General features: G+C 41.6%; 1 protein-coding gene across 8 annotated transcripts in view; it reads right to left on the minus strand.

The window, feature by feature from the left end:
* Positions 1 to 8634: 8634 nt before the first annotated feature.
* Positions 8635 to 15377, minus strand: part of msi2b (musashi RNA-binding protein 2b) — a 255566-nt gene continuing 248823 nt past the window's right edge. For 7 of the 8 annotated variants that reach the window (XM_053442301.1, XM_053442304.1, XM_053442302.1 and 4 more), the window contains one exon: positions 8635 to 14437. In XM_053442301.1, the coding sequence (XP_053298276.1) occupies positions 14396 to 14437 (42 nt within the window). In that variant the 3' untranslated portion in view covers positions 8635 to 14395. Of the gene's footprint in view, positions 14441 to 15377 lie in introns of all 8 variants that reach the window. The other variant, XM_053442300.1, reaches the window with a different exon arrangement.

The raw sequence follows: 15377 nt of genomic DNA on the forward strand, positions 1-15377 counted from the left end.
TGATGATCACCATAAACCCTAAATCATCAAATGTCACACTGGAGTACTTGCCAGAGTCTGAAACTGATCGGATGCACATCATGGTTGGGAGAACAAATACCGCAGGCCAAGAGCCCGGCGTTCACCCCGAGCTGTAGACACTGACCCTCACACACTTTAATTAACGTCATCCATGCGCTCAGGGAGAGAGTGTGAGGAAGGTAAGGGCTCAAAATGCTTCAGGAGGAAATGGACAGGAGGCTGTCAAACCATAATGCACCAGGGGGCGAGTTAAGTCAAGTGCATTGCTCATATTTCGTATTGTTAACAGCACACTCTTTGTAAATGTCTATTTAATATTCTCCATGACTGTGTCACGACATCCTGTGTCACGATCTACAGTTGAATGTTGTAAGGCTACATAGATAAAGGTATGATTTTAGTTTTGACCTCAAGACTGATATCAGAGGTTGATACCAACAGGGACACAACCTCTCCAGGCGGCTCACTACCAGCTCCTAGCGACCTGCAGGCTGCATGACTTTCTTGTGTTTTGAAAAAGGTTTAAATTACAGCATAATTCCCTTCTTATGGATCACCACTTAGGTCCAGACTAAAAAACCCTCTCGACAATAAATTAATAGATTGTCCTGGAGTTTGTTCTGGGTCATTGTCCTTCAAACCGTCCAATCACAAGCCTTTCATGAGACGTCCCAACTTCCTGCTCTATTTCCATCACCACCAGTGTCTAGACTCAAAGGGGAAGTCCCCTTCATCACAAAGCACCTAATTCAGAAGAGTGCTTCCATTGAAATCCACTTCCTGCTGCAGTCCGAGCACCAAAGCCGTCTCCTCTGTTCACATTAAGTTTCATTTCATCCTCATTTCTTTGTCAAAGTGACTCCTGATTGAACTTTTACTATCCCCCCTCAACCACAGAACAGGCTGTGGTAACTTCTCACATAGTTGGAAAAATATACATCATGTGTCATATATTGGATATTTTGATACTTTTATGGTTTATGACCACCCGCCCACAAAGTTAATGATATTCTCGTTCAACTCCGGACCATCCTTCAAACATGAGGCCCGTGTTGAACACCTCAACATGATATATGGTGCCTGTAATGCAAAGGGAGCGAGTGAGATGAAAAGCAGTGATTGAGGAGGTTTGATAACATGCACGCCCCTTAATAGAGCTCAGTGACGCTCTTTGATTATGCGCTGGCTGTCACCATCCATCACACAAGCTGCCCGTCCGTACACGGAGGCTCAGTGGTCTCAGAAACGTGCTGCGTGTGTCCAGGTTCAGCCACTTGAGTGCATGTGACCCTACAAGGCCGTTCGTTCACTTCCTGTTTGCTCGCGCTCCTCTGTGTCCACTTCTATCGATACTTGGTGAGCGAGGGGGGGAGGTGAAAAATACTAGAAATCCATATGTACAGACGGGCACTGTGACACAGGGTTGCCTGTTTGGCACGGCCTGTTTCTCTTGTCCTGTGTTAACGCTCTGCAGCTACTTCCTCTTCATTAGTGAGTCCTCCTCAAACTGTTCTACAATATACTGTTACTTTTTATGGTTCGTGTTCTCAACCTTGAGTACAGAGATTTTATTTTGAATTAAAAGAAAACTTTGCTTTATTACTGTGCAGACGTTTGGCTTATCCGCATGTTCAAATTATTTCCTTGACTGCTGTGGTCGTTTCAAGCCCAAGTTCACAACTTTTCAAAATAAAAGCCCTGCGATTCAGCTCGATATAAAGCTTTGCAGCAACAAAACAAACAGGTGCCTTTACTCTGAAGACAAATAGCCAAGGAAATCATTTTAAGAATGCTGCTACCCGTGACTGTCTGTCTCAGTATGGTGAAGTAAATGATTAAATTATCAAAATGATCTGGCAGCTATTTTGAACGTAAGACCCAGTTGTTGACCACTGCTGTAGTTATCTGAGGACGTAGAAGAAGACACGCTCAACACGGTCCACAGACTGAAGGCACATCCCCCGTCCCACCTGAAGACACCACACAGCGCCGGTCGCCTGTTTACTCAATTTGAATTATCATTGAACGTATTGTGAGTCCAAACCACTTCAAATTCAATGCTGCACTTTCTTGTGCCATTAACAACACACATGCCAACAATGGATTCCATATGATAAATGATTCCCCTGTGTATATATTCCACATACAGACGTTTGTGGAATTAGTGGGTAGATTGAAATCAGTCATGACAAAGTCCAGCAGCGATGATGTTGCTGCAGTTGAACACAGACCCATGATGAGACCGAGCGTCCGGACGTAAATGGTTTTGTATTTTTAAAGCTCTTTTCTAGTCTTGATGACCACTCAAAGCGCTTTACAGTACAGTTCTACATTCACCAATTCACACACACATTCATACAGTGCATCTAATCGCAGCACTTTGTTATTCTATGGGGGGCCATTCGGGGTTCAGCATCTTGCCCAAGGACACTTCGGCATGCATATGGGTCGACCGGGGGATCGAACCGCCGACCTTCAGGTGCCGCCAAATGATCTGAACAGCAGCGCCCCGGCGTCGCCTCAAGACTATAGTGGCAAGTGTAGCAGCTCGGCCTGCTGATGATTTCTTTTTGGTCGTCAGTAATATTCTCTCAGCAAACTGCCACGTATTGTTTGCTGCTAGGTGGAATTAAGCTCCGTGTGCTGGTGGACCGGGGGAGGAAGAGGAGGAGGAGGAGGAGGGCATTCTGTGTGATATGGGCCATTGACTGCTTTTCCATAGCTCAGGAACAATAATGAGATTTTTTTCTCCCTTTTTTTTTCTTACCCAGAATATCAGTGCCGCCATTCAGCGCTCTGATTGTGTTTATGAAATTGCGCATACATCTCTCAATGCTGGAGCAGGGGATGGGAAAGCTATTTTCCAAACATTAGCAAATTGTTTTCTGTTATTGTGCAGAGATTGATAAGAGTGTGTGTTGTCGACACACGAGGACGGACACACACACACATTCAGGGGAGAGAAAAAAACAAACATTACCCATAAAAAAAAAAAAAATGAAAAGAATGCTGTCATGGTTCGGAGTTGCCTGTTTTTCTTACAAAAACAAAGTGTATTACCTTTCCTTCATACTGACATTTAACCACAGTGAATCCAGTTGTTTCCCTGCACATCTATTCCTGCAATAAATAGTGCAATGCCTTTTTACTACTGTGCAGATGGGTGCCTATTTCACACTATGCATTGCGTTCTGTGCTGCTGTCAGGTTTTCTGTGTGAGATATAGAAAATTTGACCTTGAGTTTGACCTTGCCTCTGAAATCTTGCAGATATTATAACAAATTACTGGAGATTTCGCACAAAGCGTATTATATCTGACGGCCCTTTGTGTGTCTGTGTTAATCCCCCTACACCCTCCTCTTCCTCTCCTGATACTACATCACACCCTGGTTACAGTGCTGTGATGTGGCTCTTTGTGCAGACGGAGGCTACAGGCAGCTCTGAGGCCAGTCCTCCGAGCTTATCTTCTCACAAACCACTGTTTAGTGGCGTTGTGAACCAGGTAAACAACAAATTCAGTGCACTCCTGTGAAAAACAATCAGCATGAAGATATTGAACAGATCCATCCATCCATCCGTCCATCCATCCGTCCATCCATCCATCCATCCATCCATCCATCCATCCATCCATCCATCCATCTATACCACTCATCCTTTGAGTGCTGTGGGGGCTGGAGCTCAGCCACAAACCAATACGTCAGGTGACAGCAGCAGATCTCTGTACCAGTCCACATCAGCTGATCCCCTCCTCTTTGAATTCAATTGACAGAGATCTATAGAGAGTGCATCAGTTGCCTTCTCTTCCTGGTTCCACTGGGAGGCCGTTTCCCAACCCACCTCCACCGTAGCACCTCACTTTCCGACTGAATCTGACCTGATCAAGGCTGCGTGTGGTCACTGACGCTGCTGCTCTCCCTGCTGTGGGCTTTTTACACATTTTACACATGGAACTTGACAACTAAAATAATATATAATATAACTTATTTACTTACCTACGCTCAATTTAGAGACTGCAATCAAATCGAGGAAGCAGGATTACTGGAGAAAACCAACACAGACAGAGGGAGAACATGCAAACTCTGACCACTGCACCTCCTGGCTTCTTAGTATGAAATATTTGAATGACAACTGCCTCCCGCAAACACACACTCGCTCTCGAACCAAAGTTTATATAGAATGTGTCTCTAGCAGGTTCTACTAAAACCACGTTACGTTCACGAGGCCCCTTGACCTCAGTCTGTCTCCTCACCAACACTGGCATCATTCTTTGAGCTGATGCCTCTGCACAGGAAGGACTGAAGAAATCTCACCGGCCTCAGACGTATGTTTTGAAAGTGAGCTTTAAAGGTGATATATATTTACAGCAGCAACCAGACAAGGTTGCTTGTCCCCCCCCCCCCCCCCCCACACTCTGTGTTTCTGCTCGGTCCCCTGGTGATAATTGACAACACTCATACCTGCGTGTACAGTCTGTCGCTCGCCAGTTTGCTCCGAGGCAGCTATCGATTCTGGAGCATCAGATCCATGAAGACAGCGATGACGAACAATGAACCGACAGCTGCATCCGCTGTGAGCCGGGCCCAAACTGATGGCCTTTGAAAACATGCAATGGCTCATCGTGGGGGGAAATAGTGGAGAGACGAGGGGGCACGATGTGTGAGTCCTCTCGGGCTGTTAGCTGGTGGCCCTGCTCGGTTTCTCATGCTGCTAGTTACACATGTTTCACTAATGACTGAGATAATAATGACAAAGATTTAAGACCACAATGGATCTGTAAGAAATGGAGCAACTCGTCTGCATTTAACCATAAAATATGGTTACACTAAGTGCCAGACATAGTGATCCTGGTAAAAATTATTATTACATTTTGATTTTTAGTAGATGTATTAGTATGATGAGTGGATATAAATGTGCATTTATATTTTTTTATTTCTTCATATGTATCTTACTGTATTCCTTTTTTTATCTTCAGTCTATCAGTAGATGTAGATATTGATTGAAAGCACCAGTGAGGGACATTTTGATTTCTGTGTATAACGATAAAGCCTTTGTCCCTTTGAAGGATGTTTTGATTTCGTCTGTGTTTGTTTGTTCGTCAGTAGGATTTGAAAAAACTTGAAAACTGATTTCCATGAAATTTCCTTGATTCATGGATCTTGATGGAATAAACAGGCAGGTTCAGGTGTGTCATTTGGTGCAGATCCAAATAAAAAATCAGCATCTAGTGAATTTGAATCTGTTTTCATGAGGGGACTGTTTGGCTTTGGTGGAGTTAATTTATTATTGTACTTTGCAGCTGACTAATTTACTCTTAAGCCTTCAATGGGCCACACTACCACAAAATAAAGCTTGATTTCATGCTGTTAGGGTTCAATCGAGTTAATATTGACTGATTGTAATGTTTCAGATCTCATTTAAAAGTCCATGTTTAGCAAAATCTCGAAGGGCCCATCAGAGTGATAGACTCCTCATGTGACGCTTTTAGAGTTCAAGAACAATTTCTTAAAAAAGCAGATTAGGATCCAATAAAAGTCGTTGTTGAAAGGAAGTCAATAATCTGATGCTGCGGCACGCTCCCCGCGCACCTCCTCCAAAACAACCCAGGGACCGGCTCCGCACAGGAAGCTGTGTGTGTTCTTGGCTGCAGACTATTTGCCATTCCCAGAAGGTCATTTGGTTAATGCACATTTGAGTTTTCATGGACTCTTAACTAGCTTTTAATCAGCAATTATTAGTGAATTGGAAGGCTGTGCAGGCGCATGACTTCGTGCTGGCGGGAGAGTGCCCATCAATGTCACGTCAATTTCCATGCCAAGGGCTACATTAGGCCTGCAGTCTGGGAGGAAGCAGCCACCTGAGTGCCTCATCTCCCCATCCACAGCAGTGTTCCCATCAACTATTGACTCTATTACACAGCTCTGTCAAAAAAATGTTCCGCTTCAAAAGAAGGGCATCCATTACATGGCTGCGCGGGGAGATAATTTAGTGATGCACATAAAATTAAGTGCATATCCACTGAACATTGCTCATTATTGCTCTTGAATTTCGACAATGCTTGGCTTGTGCGAGGATCCTGGACGCGTCCCAGCCCATCATTCCATTCTCATTCTCAAGGCATAAACACAGCTTTATTATTTATGCTTATGTACTGCATAAATAGCTGTCATTTTCATCTATAGCTAACCTACCTGTAATTGGCAATTAAACATGCCAGCATCTCAGACCAGCTCTTAATCACCGTTAATAAATGCTGAGGGGCCCTGAGGTGCCCTCGCAGGCTGATGATGGTGGATGGCGTCTCCTGCAGCAGCACATTACAGCATGAATATGCAGCCAGCCATTCTGCAGCTCTCGCTAACCCCCCCCCCCCCCCGACACTCGTCGGGCTGACGCACACGGAGGTGGCATCAGGCCGCCTCTTGAACGACCACTTCTTCATTACACCTCTCCATCGCGGCCCGTTGCCATGCGGCACCCTCGCAGTGGCATTTGTGCACAGTGGGGCTTGTTTGTGTTTGCCAGGAGCTGTCACACTCAGGCTGTTAGCACCGGCCCATGGGAGATTCACACAGAGCCACTGGTATGAGGTGAGGCCGTCAGATGAGCCGGTGACAGGCCCTCTCCATGCTGTGTACACGTATCTGCTGAGGTTTATGTGCACGTGTGTCTCTGCATGTGCTGCCTCTGCTGGTGTTGACTGGGCCTCGAATTAAAGCAAATATCCATGTGAGGTTTTTGCTCAGTGATCTAAAGACAGGAACATGTTTACAGTAAGTGAACCACTAAATGTTGGTGACCTTTTAGCAGAGATTTGTGGTAGTGTCTCCTCCATCTGTGAATAGTCATATATTAAACGCTGCTGGACTATTTAAACACTCTAAACAAACTGTGGTTCCACAGATTAATAACAGCTTCCTTTTCCTCGGCTGCGTTCTGACATTTAGCTCCCGTAACGACCGCTGATGGTCTCACGGTGCTCCACCAAAGACCTGACTCCTCGTGTTTGAGGACCGGCGAGTGGCGAGCGCTCTGATCATAATGGCACTTTTAATTAGCACTTAATTAAAGGTAGGTGGACTGGAGAGGTCAGCCAGTTAGGCCTGTGAGTCTGAAAACACAGACGGCGCCGAGGATCAGCTGTTTGATGAATTTGTCTGCTAATTACAGGATCTGGCCAAACCCCACATTCACTCCGGCTGTAGATCATTCACATCACAGAGGCCGGAACAATACTCTGAAAACACATTTCTTCATCCATCTCGTATTTCAATTTTACGTCTGTACTGCACAGGATCTACTCTAATAATTCATAGTTTAGTCAGTGAATTTAACTGGAAAAATGCAAAACATATTTGGCAGCCTAGGCGATGGATGGTGTGTGAATGTCAGCTCATCCCTTACGACTGGACTCCAAGACAAATCAACTAAAATAAAGAAATAATCAAATCAAATCAAATCAAAAGCAGCTCATATAAAAGTGGAAAAACGGTTGAAACTCAGACCATTGGTTTATCTTTGTGCTCATGACACATATCACAAAGAAAAAGAAGAGAGGGTGTGATGTGATCTAAACTTCTGGTGCCTGGGCTGTGAAAAACAGACCTGGGAACAGTATTGATCTCAGTCAGAATTATAGATCACCGTGTCTGAATGAGTGATGAAGCTGTTGCACTGTTCGTCTCTCCTGACGAGCGGCCGTATTAAAAAAAACCTGATCCCTGAATTTCAATGTAGCAGTAACATTATGTTTAAGGATCAACGTCTGTCAAAGTAAACATGCACAAAAAAAGCTGTTTTGCTGGGATTGCGGTTATTATTATTGTATTAATTATGGCTGACAGCAAAAGGTACAGTCACTTCAGTGAGGAATGAAATGAACTAACATAACATAATCTCTATGAAAAGAAAGAAAAAAAAGTTGTTTTTATCAGAAATGATTTTTTACATTTCCACTGGTGCATTCTTCTGGTTCAGCTCAGAATGACTCAGGATCAGATTTTTGTTTCTGGCATGTGAAATGAAATTCTCCGTCTCAGGTAGAAAAGCAGAACTAATCACACTGTGACAAACCCATCGCAGGGGTTTTCTGATTGTGTCTCTCGGCCGCCGTGAGCCTCTGAAACGCCTGTTTGCTCATCTACTCATCACATCCTCAGCAGTTTGCACACTGAGCCTCAGCTAATATTGATGCTCTCCATGTGAAGCTGCTGATGAAAAATAAAAAAGCTTCTCCCTTTTTTCTGGGTTGTTGTTGCATCTGCTCAGGCGCTGGGAGAGACCACTGAGGGGCAGCAGAATTACACGCCTGCGCTTCTTGTATGTTTCCCCTAAATGCATCTCAGCGCTCAGACTCTATTAATCCTGCTGTCTTATGACTGACCTCGAGGGATGCTGAGTGTGTGTGTGTGTGTGTGTGTGTGTGTGTGTCTGTGTGTGTGTTTGAGTGAAAGATTCTGTTTAAACCAAACCAAAAAAAAACTATACACAGCAGAACTGTCCTGTTATGGGATAAGAGTAGAGAAAGGAAATGTGATGCTGCCAAGTTGAGATAAATATCATCAGAGGAAACAATATTATAAGGAAATAAAAATACAGCAAAACACTGAAAACAAGTCATATAACAATTCAGTTTATTTTATTTATTTTTCCAGACAGACACATCAATTTCTGGACCACAGTAGAGGATGGAAACCTTTCACAGACATTTTTTTGTCAATATTATTATTTGAAAATACAAATATAAAATTAGACTTTCCACATTTGATATGTGAGAGACCCCCATCCATTATTATTATTGTTATTATTATCATCATCATGTTTTTTTTTTTTGTATACTTTACAACAGGGCTTAGGCAAGCCATTATGATAACCTGAAAGATGCTTTCAGATGTCAGTCAAGTCTGTCTGTCTCTCGCCATAAAAAGTCGGTGAACATAAAAAAACAGGGGCAAGTGTTAGGAACGGGCCGACAGCAGTGAAGAGAGCTCTGTGCTCAGCCTGCAGAAACATGGACGCACAGCAGAGCCTCACACTGCCGTCCATGCAGTCGGACCAGCGTCCAGGCTTCCTCCAGGCCGCGCGGTCTGCGCCACACTCCATACCACGCCGGGGGGGAACTCTCGTGTTGTGGAGCGAGCTAATATCAGGATGAATTGGTGATTATGAGCCTGGGTGTGTCTGCAGTGTGAGGGGTATACAGCTGAGGTCTCCAGTCTAATTCTGATCAAATGAGCGCAGAAATTGTAAATATATATATATATATATATATATATATATATATATTGCAAGTGTATGTGTAGACTGTAATCAGTAATGGGCATGGGTGAGATGGCAATGATTTGGACTGAGAGGGGAAATTCACCCTAAGACACGACGACACAGTGGAACTTGTGTTATTTCTGTCACCTTGAAGGGTTCAGTGTGAACATGAACACTTCTCTGTTCTGTCAGAGACCCACACTATACATGGTGTTGTTGGTGGAGAGTCACTTTGTGGACTGGGAGACTAACTTTGTGGTCACCGTGACAGTATCCAGTATCTCGTAGAGATAGGGGCACATTGTCTGGTTTTGAAAACCATTAGCACCACTATGAATGAGCCTCTTTTCCCCCCCTCGGGTATAAATACTCAGTAACATTCAACGAGGCCGTCAAAGTCTGATTCATTAGAGATGGAGTCGAGTCTCTAACAGTCCTCGTCTGACGTCCCAGCTTTCAGGGGGACAGTTGTTCATATTCATAATGAAAGACAGATGTGGGTCCAAGACGACAGAAATCTCAGAAGTGTGTGTGTGTGTTAGTGTGTTTGTGTGTGTGGTTTCAGGGTGGGATCCCCCTCCCCTCCACACACACACAAAGGATGATGGGAGAAATTGTTTGGCCATTGCCTAGCACTTGCCTCGAGATTCAAGTTTAAATGGATACGGTAGTACACTACAAATGTCAACGCCTTCCAGGTTGACTCTTTTTCTTTTTTGATTATTGTTTTCTTTTTTTTCTTAAACCACGACCCTCCCCTCTCCCCAAATGGATTCGCTAGTCTACTAAGATGTGTAACATTCATCAGCTGTAAACTGCTGTCAGTTTGAGATTAAAAGGAAAATTACAGCAACGGAGCCATGCTACCTTAAAGTCCAAGCTACAGGATCACAAAACACACAACAGGACTTTTTTTTAAATATCACTGGATGGGGGAAAGATCGGCCAATTCAAGTTTGGTTTTCTTTTCCAGTAAATTTGTTTGATTAAAGTCCAATAACAGACACTTTGTGATGCTACGGAGACAACGCACACAGTAACATGGTTTTTACTTTTGCTCCGGCTTTCGGTTTTCAGATGAAAAGGCTCCTAATGAACTTCTTGCACTGGATTGAATTTAAAATGTGAGGGACAATGGAGGAGCACTTTCTATTATTATCAAACTTTAACTAGTACTCATTCATTATTGATTACTATTAATAAATGTTATACCATCATGTGTAATTAAGGAGAAGATATACATTAATACTTGGAACATCTTTTTGATTAAATCAGTTCTCATTAGTTTTTGGGCAAACACTGTATTTTCTTTATAAAGTTGATATAAAGTTGAATATTATTTGAATTGTTAAAATCAATAACGCAGCGTCACATATACTCGCTTCTTTTCAGTGGAGCCATTTGTCTATTAATGTCATTGATTACTGTACATACTGTATGTAACCCGACAGTCAATATTAGATGAGGAGAAAGAACAGACATTAATCTTATTTATTAACGTAATGTGTGTAGCATTCAATTTAAAACCGCATGAGGTGAATAAAATAACTGATATAAAAGCTAAATTGTGTTTAATTGAAATTGTACTCGACTGGAGTGTGCACACAGCTTGAGCTCGGGAGCGAATTGGCTTTATAATTGGTTTGTTTATGCCTGAAACACAGAGGCTTGTGTAGATCTAACAGGTCTGAAATATGGACATCCTCTGACACGGTGTTTCTGAGGAAATGTCAAGCATTTAAATTTGAGTTTTAATATTTTCTTTTCTGCTCCAATTTGGCAGTGACTCACAGCTTCAGGGCGCTGGTCCAGAGTCAGGACGGGAATTTAACCAGCAATTAATCAGGCCTGATACACACCCCGTCCTTCAGCACCTGCTCCTTTAGAGGGGTTCTGTTTAATGGAGTCATTTCTTATTTTTACACTAATGCCTCATCTTAAGTCAATATGTGTGAACGACAGACACTAGCTCCCAGAGATTAAAACAATTCAAATAATAGAAGTTTTGAGAGAAATAAGAGACAAAACGGTATTATTTAAAAATACCTATGTCCGAGGCATCTGGGTAATTTCCGTAAAGTAGTAAAAGTTAATAGGTAGCGTCGAGCAGGTCAGTGAAACAGCAGTGAGGTCGATAACATGACTGTTGGTGTGAATCTTATAAAATATAGGAAATATGCTTTGTTTTTAAATCTTTCCCTAAGATTATAGCCTGTGTCCAAGAATCAAGAGTTAAAGTTTTGCATATCTAGCGTTAGGATTTAAGGTAGTATGGCACACCCCCTTTTAAAACATTCAAGGGTGGGGATCCAAATAATGCCTTGTGTACAATTCCATCTTACAGCAACGGCTTCTCTACTTGTCCATCCATGAGAGCTTTGGTTAGCTGAAACCATGTGAGCGTGGCAAAAAAACAAACCCAAAGAAAATAATCATACAGGGAATAAATTACAATGAACCTCTATCAAAATAAATGTCTGCAAATCTCAGAATAACATGATCATTTAGAGAAAGGTCTACCTTGACTGGTCCTAAATCCACTAATCACTACAAGTATTATATTAATGAGTCCTATATAACATCTACGTTTGTAATTACAGGAGATAGAAAAAGAGCGCGAGAGGGAGAGAGGGGTAAATGTGAGAGAAAGGAGAGGTAGAGCAAAGGGAGAACAACAAAGAGCACTACACTGGTATCAAAGACAGCACTCTGTTTACAAGTTAACTGTGAGCTCTTCACACACTAATGAAATACATGGATGATCAACAAAAGAGAGCAGGATCTCTGAGGATGGTGAATGGAAAGAGAGAAAGCAATGGATGCACAGTACATTTTAATAGTATATTACAATTATTCATATATAAACCACAAAGTATCAATAAAACTCTGATTAAACTTGAAATCAGCAAAGAAGCATCTTTCTTTTTTTTTGTATAGTTTTGTATTTCTTATTTTCTTTTACATTTGAACATTACACGTTTTTTTTTGTTTAAATCTTTACTCTTTATATTATTATTACTTGATCACACCTCCATATCTTTTTTTTAATTTTTTTTTTTTTAACTTTAGTAAGTATCCAGCATATTTCTTTACCTGGTTGTTTTGAAATCAAAAAGAAATGAGACAAGTGGGTAGAAATGAAAACAACAAACACGTCTGCAGCAGGTAAAGTTCTTTTTTCAGAGCACACACCATTCGTTCGGTTCAATGACGCTGAAAACCGGACCGGAGCGTATTACTACTAAATCAGCAGAAATCATTAGCCACGCGTTCTGTGTAAAAGCTGGTGCAGCGGCAGAGAGCGAATAATTCAGTGTCACCTATCGACCCTGTATAAATATCTTCAGATGATGCATGGGTCTAATATATATAGAAAGAAATGTACACTGCAACATATCAGTTACTATTTCCCAAGCTGTTAACTCACCTCAGAACTTAACCTGAAGCGTTTTTGTCGAGTCGAGAACACGTTAACCCCCAAAACTCCTTCATACTATCCCAAAGCACAGGGCCGCTTTTTCTTTTCGTTAAAAAGCCAACGTATACATGTGCAAATAGGAAAATGGCCTGTACTTCACTACTCACAGTGCAATGATTACTCACTTTATTACCGTTCAGTGTTTTCATCTGTCTCGCCACATATATAGAATAAATTAAACCTGCCAATGATTCCACGAGAGAACTCACGAAGGCTGAGGTATGGTATCAAAATGTTTACTTTCCTAATTCTTTCCAACAACAAAAACAGGAACCGATTCAGCAATCACATCGAGGCTCTCGCACAGAGCCCAGGATATTGGGTTCCTGAAAAGTTAAATAAAACGCGTGAATCAGGAACGAGCAGGATGAGACAAACAATAACGTACGACCAACAAGTTCCTTGCGGGAGTATAAAAGTGTCGGGATGCACCGAGCACCGGGAAATGCCTGGTTCAAGTTCTAATCATCACATCTAAGTACAGTGTGCTTTGGATTTAATCGTCTGTATGTTTTCTTCTTCTCTCTCTCTCTCTCTCTCTTTGAAATGATACTGATATCCTGACAGTTCGACAAAAACATCAGGCTCCTGTCTTTTTTTTTTCTTATTTATTTCTTAAAACCGTGTTAGCTCTCAACTCGCCGTGTGTAAATTTGCTGGTATGACACTTTGTAAAATGATTCGGCTTCAGTATTTACAGAGCAGGTGTGTGTGTCTGTTTGTCTCGTGGGGTCGTGACACCGCCGTCTCTCCAGCAGGAACAAAACCAAACAAAAACGTATAATAGTAACTGTTTACAGCTTTGTCTTCTATTCACACGCTATAACATGTTCTTTTTGACACACCATCACAAAAATATGCTATTCTCTCACTGAGTTGGTTATATGCAGTGACTGGAATAATATGTACAGCTACATTTCTTTTTCTCAAGTTTGAATTCACAATGTAGTTATATGAAATTTGTTATAGCATATATATATATTTCTAAACAACGAAAACAACACTTATAAAAAAGGACCATAAAAATATTGGAGTCCTCTTTGTATTGCCCAAAAATAGGTAATTATGGTTAACAATGAGACATCACAAGAAATAAAACAGCTACTAAGATTTATTACTTAGATACCTTCTTTAAAGTTTCCTTAAAATTGATTTTTTTTTGTCTCCACGTCTTTCCCCAAGCTTCTTTTTTTGCGGGAAGACTGAAAGGAACATCCCATCGTTTTCCTTTTACACTGACCCATACAAAGATGAAGACATGACTTGCAGATATTCTTGGCTATGACCCCCCCGCCCACCGCCATCACTTCAAACAAAATTCATTTACACAAAGATACCAGGAGATCAAATAAAATGACCCAAAATCAAGGTCGAACTAAAATGACTCTAAAAACTAATCAAAAAACAGAACACTAAAACAGAGGAAGGAAACAGGTGAATGAGATTGACGTGAAACATCACACCAAACCAGGTTGTAAAGTTATAGGAGGTTTGGATTATAGTACAGCAGTTGTTTTTTTTCTGAGATGACTAACGTTTTTCTTTTCTTCTTCGTATGGTTTCCCACTTTCGATCTTTTCTCCTGGGTGACAGCGTAGTGCTTGAAGTTGGATTAGCGTCACCTGCACACAAAGCCAATTAGAAACTTCGTCCTGTCTTTCCCGGGCCACCAGATATACTCTGCTGGACGACAGAGAGCAAACAGCAACAGCAGCAGGATTAGGAACAGCTCGTTGACATTAGTTTCATTCCTAACAACGAAAAACTCTGTAGGATTCACTGAGACAATTAACAATAGAAATCTGTGGACATTAATAGGACCTGTGCATGACACAAAGACGTTTTCATAAATGGCAGCAGGTGAAAACTTGGCTAAAGGCCCCGTATACAGTACGTTCACATTTTGAAAAGTCTACACTTCTTTAGTTCGGCCGCTTGTTACTGTAGCGATCGTGTTCATACATGTTCTGTTACTGTGGAGTCTTACAGAAGCTGTGGTGCACAGCTGGAAATAATACAATAAGCACACATGTGCACAAATGATTTCAACACATAGATGCTACAATAAATAGCCGGAAGCAGACAAAAAGCTTGATACCACCTGAACTGGGTTTTTATAGATGATGGTGGTTCTGTTATTAATGAGGGACAATGTTAGGAGGGAGGATGTAAAGCGATGATAAAAGAGACATTAAATCAAGTCTAATAATCAGTTCCTCAGAGACAGTTGGTGTTTGGGAAATATTTAACGTCACTGACTTATCAGTAAAACCTTTTTTAATATTTTTTATTCTACATGTGATCGATTACTGTCTTTGGAACAAAAAGAGCAGATGACAAAAACAGTATGAATGGGAATTTAACATAAAAACATAAACCACTCTAAGTGCCATGGTAAAGCATGTGTAAGTATATATATATCAAAAGATAGACGACATGACCCAAAACAGAAGCCAAAATCTCCTGACTGCCACCTGGTGGCTGGCTGCAGTATAGGTCATAAACCCCACCTCCTCCATGTGGAGGGGACATGGTCCGAATTAAAAAGTCAAATAAATGCTTGTATAATCTAATGTAGTTCCTGATGTTTGTTTAAGTTCCCACTATGTTAATTAGTTAT

This window comes from Pleuronectes platessa, chromosome 15 (assembly GCF_947347685.1).
Source record: "Pleuronectes platessa chromosome 15, fPlePla1.1, whole genome shotgun sequence".
NCBI classification, from domain to species: Eukaryota; Metazoa; Chordata; class Actinopteri; order Pleuronectiformes; family Pleuronectidae; genus Pleuronectes; species Pleuronectes platessa.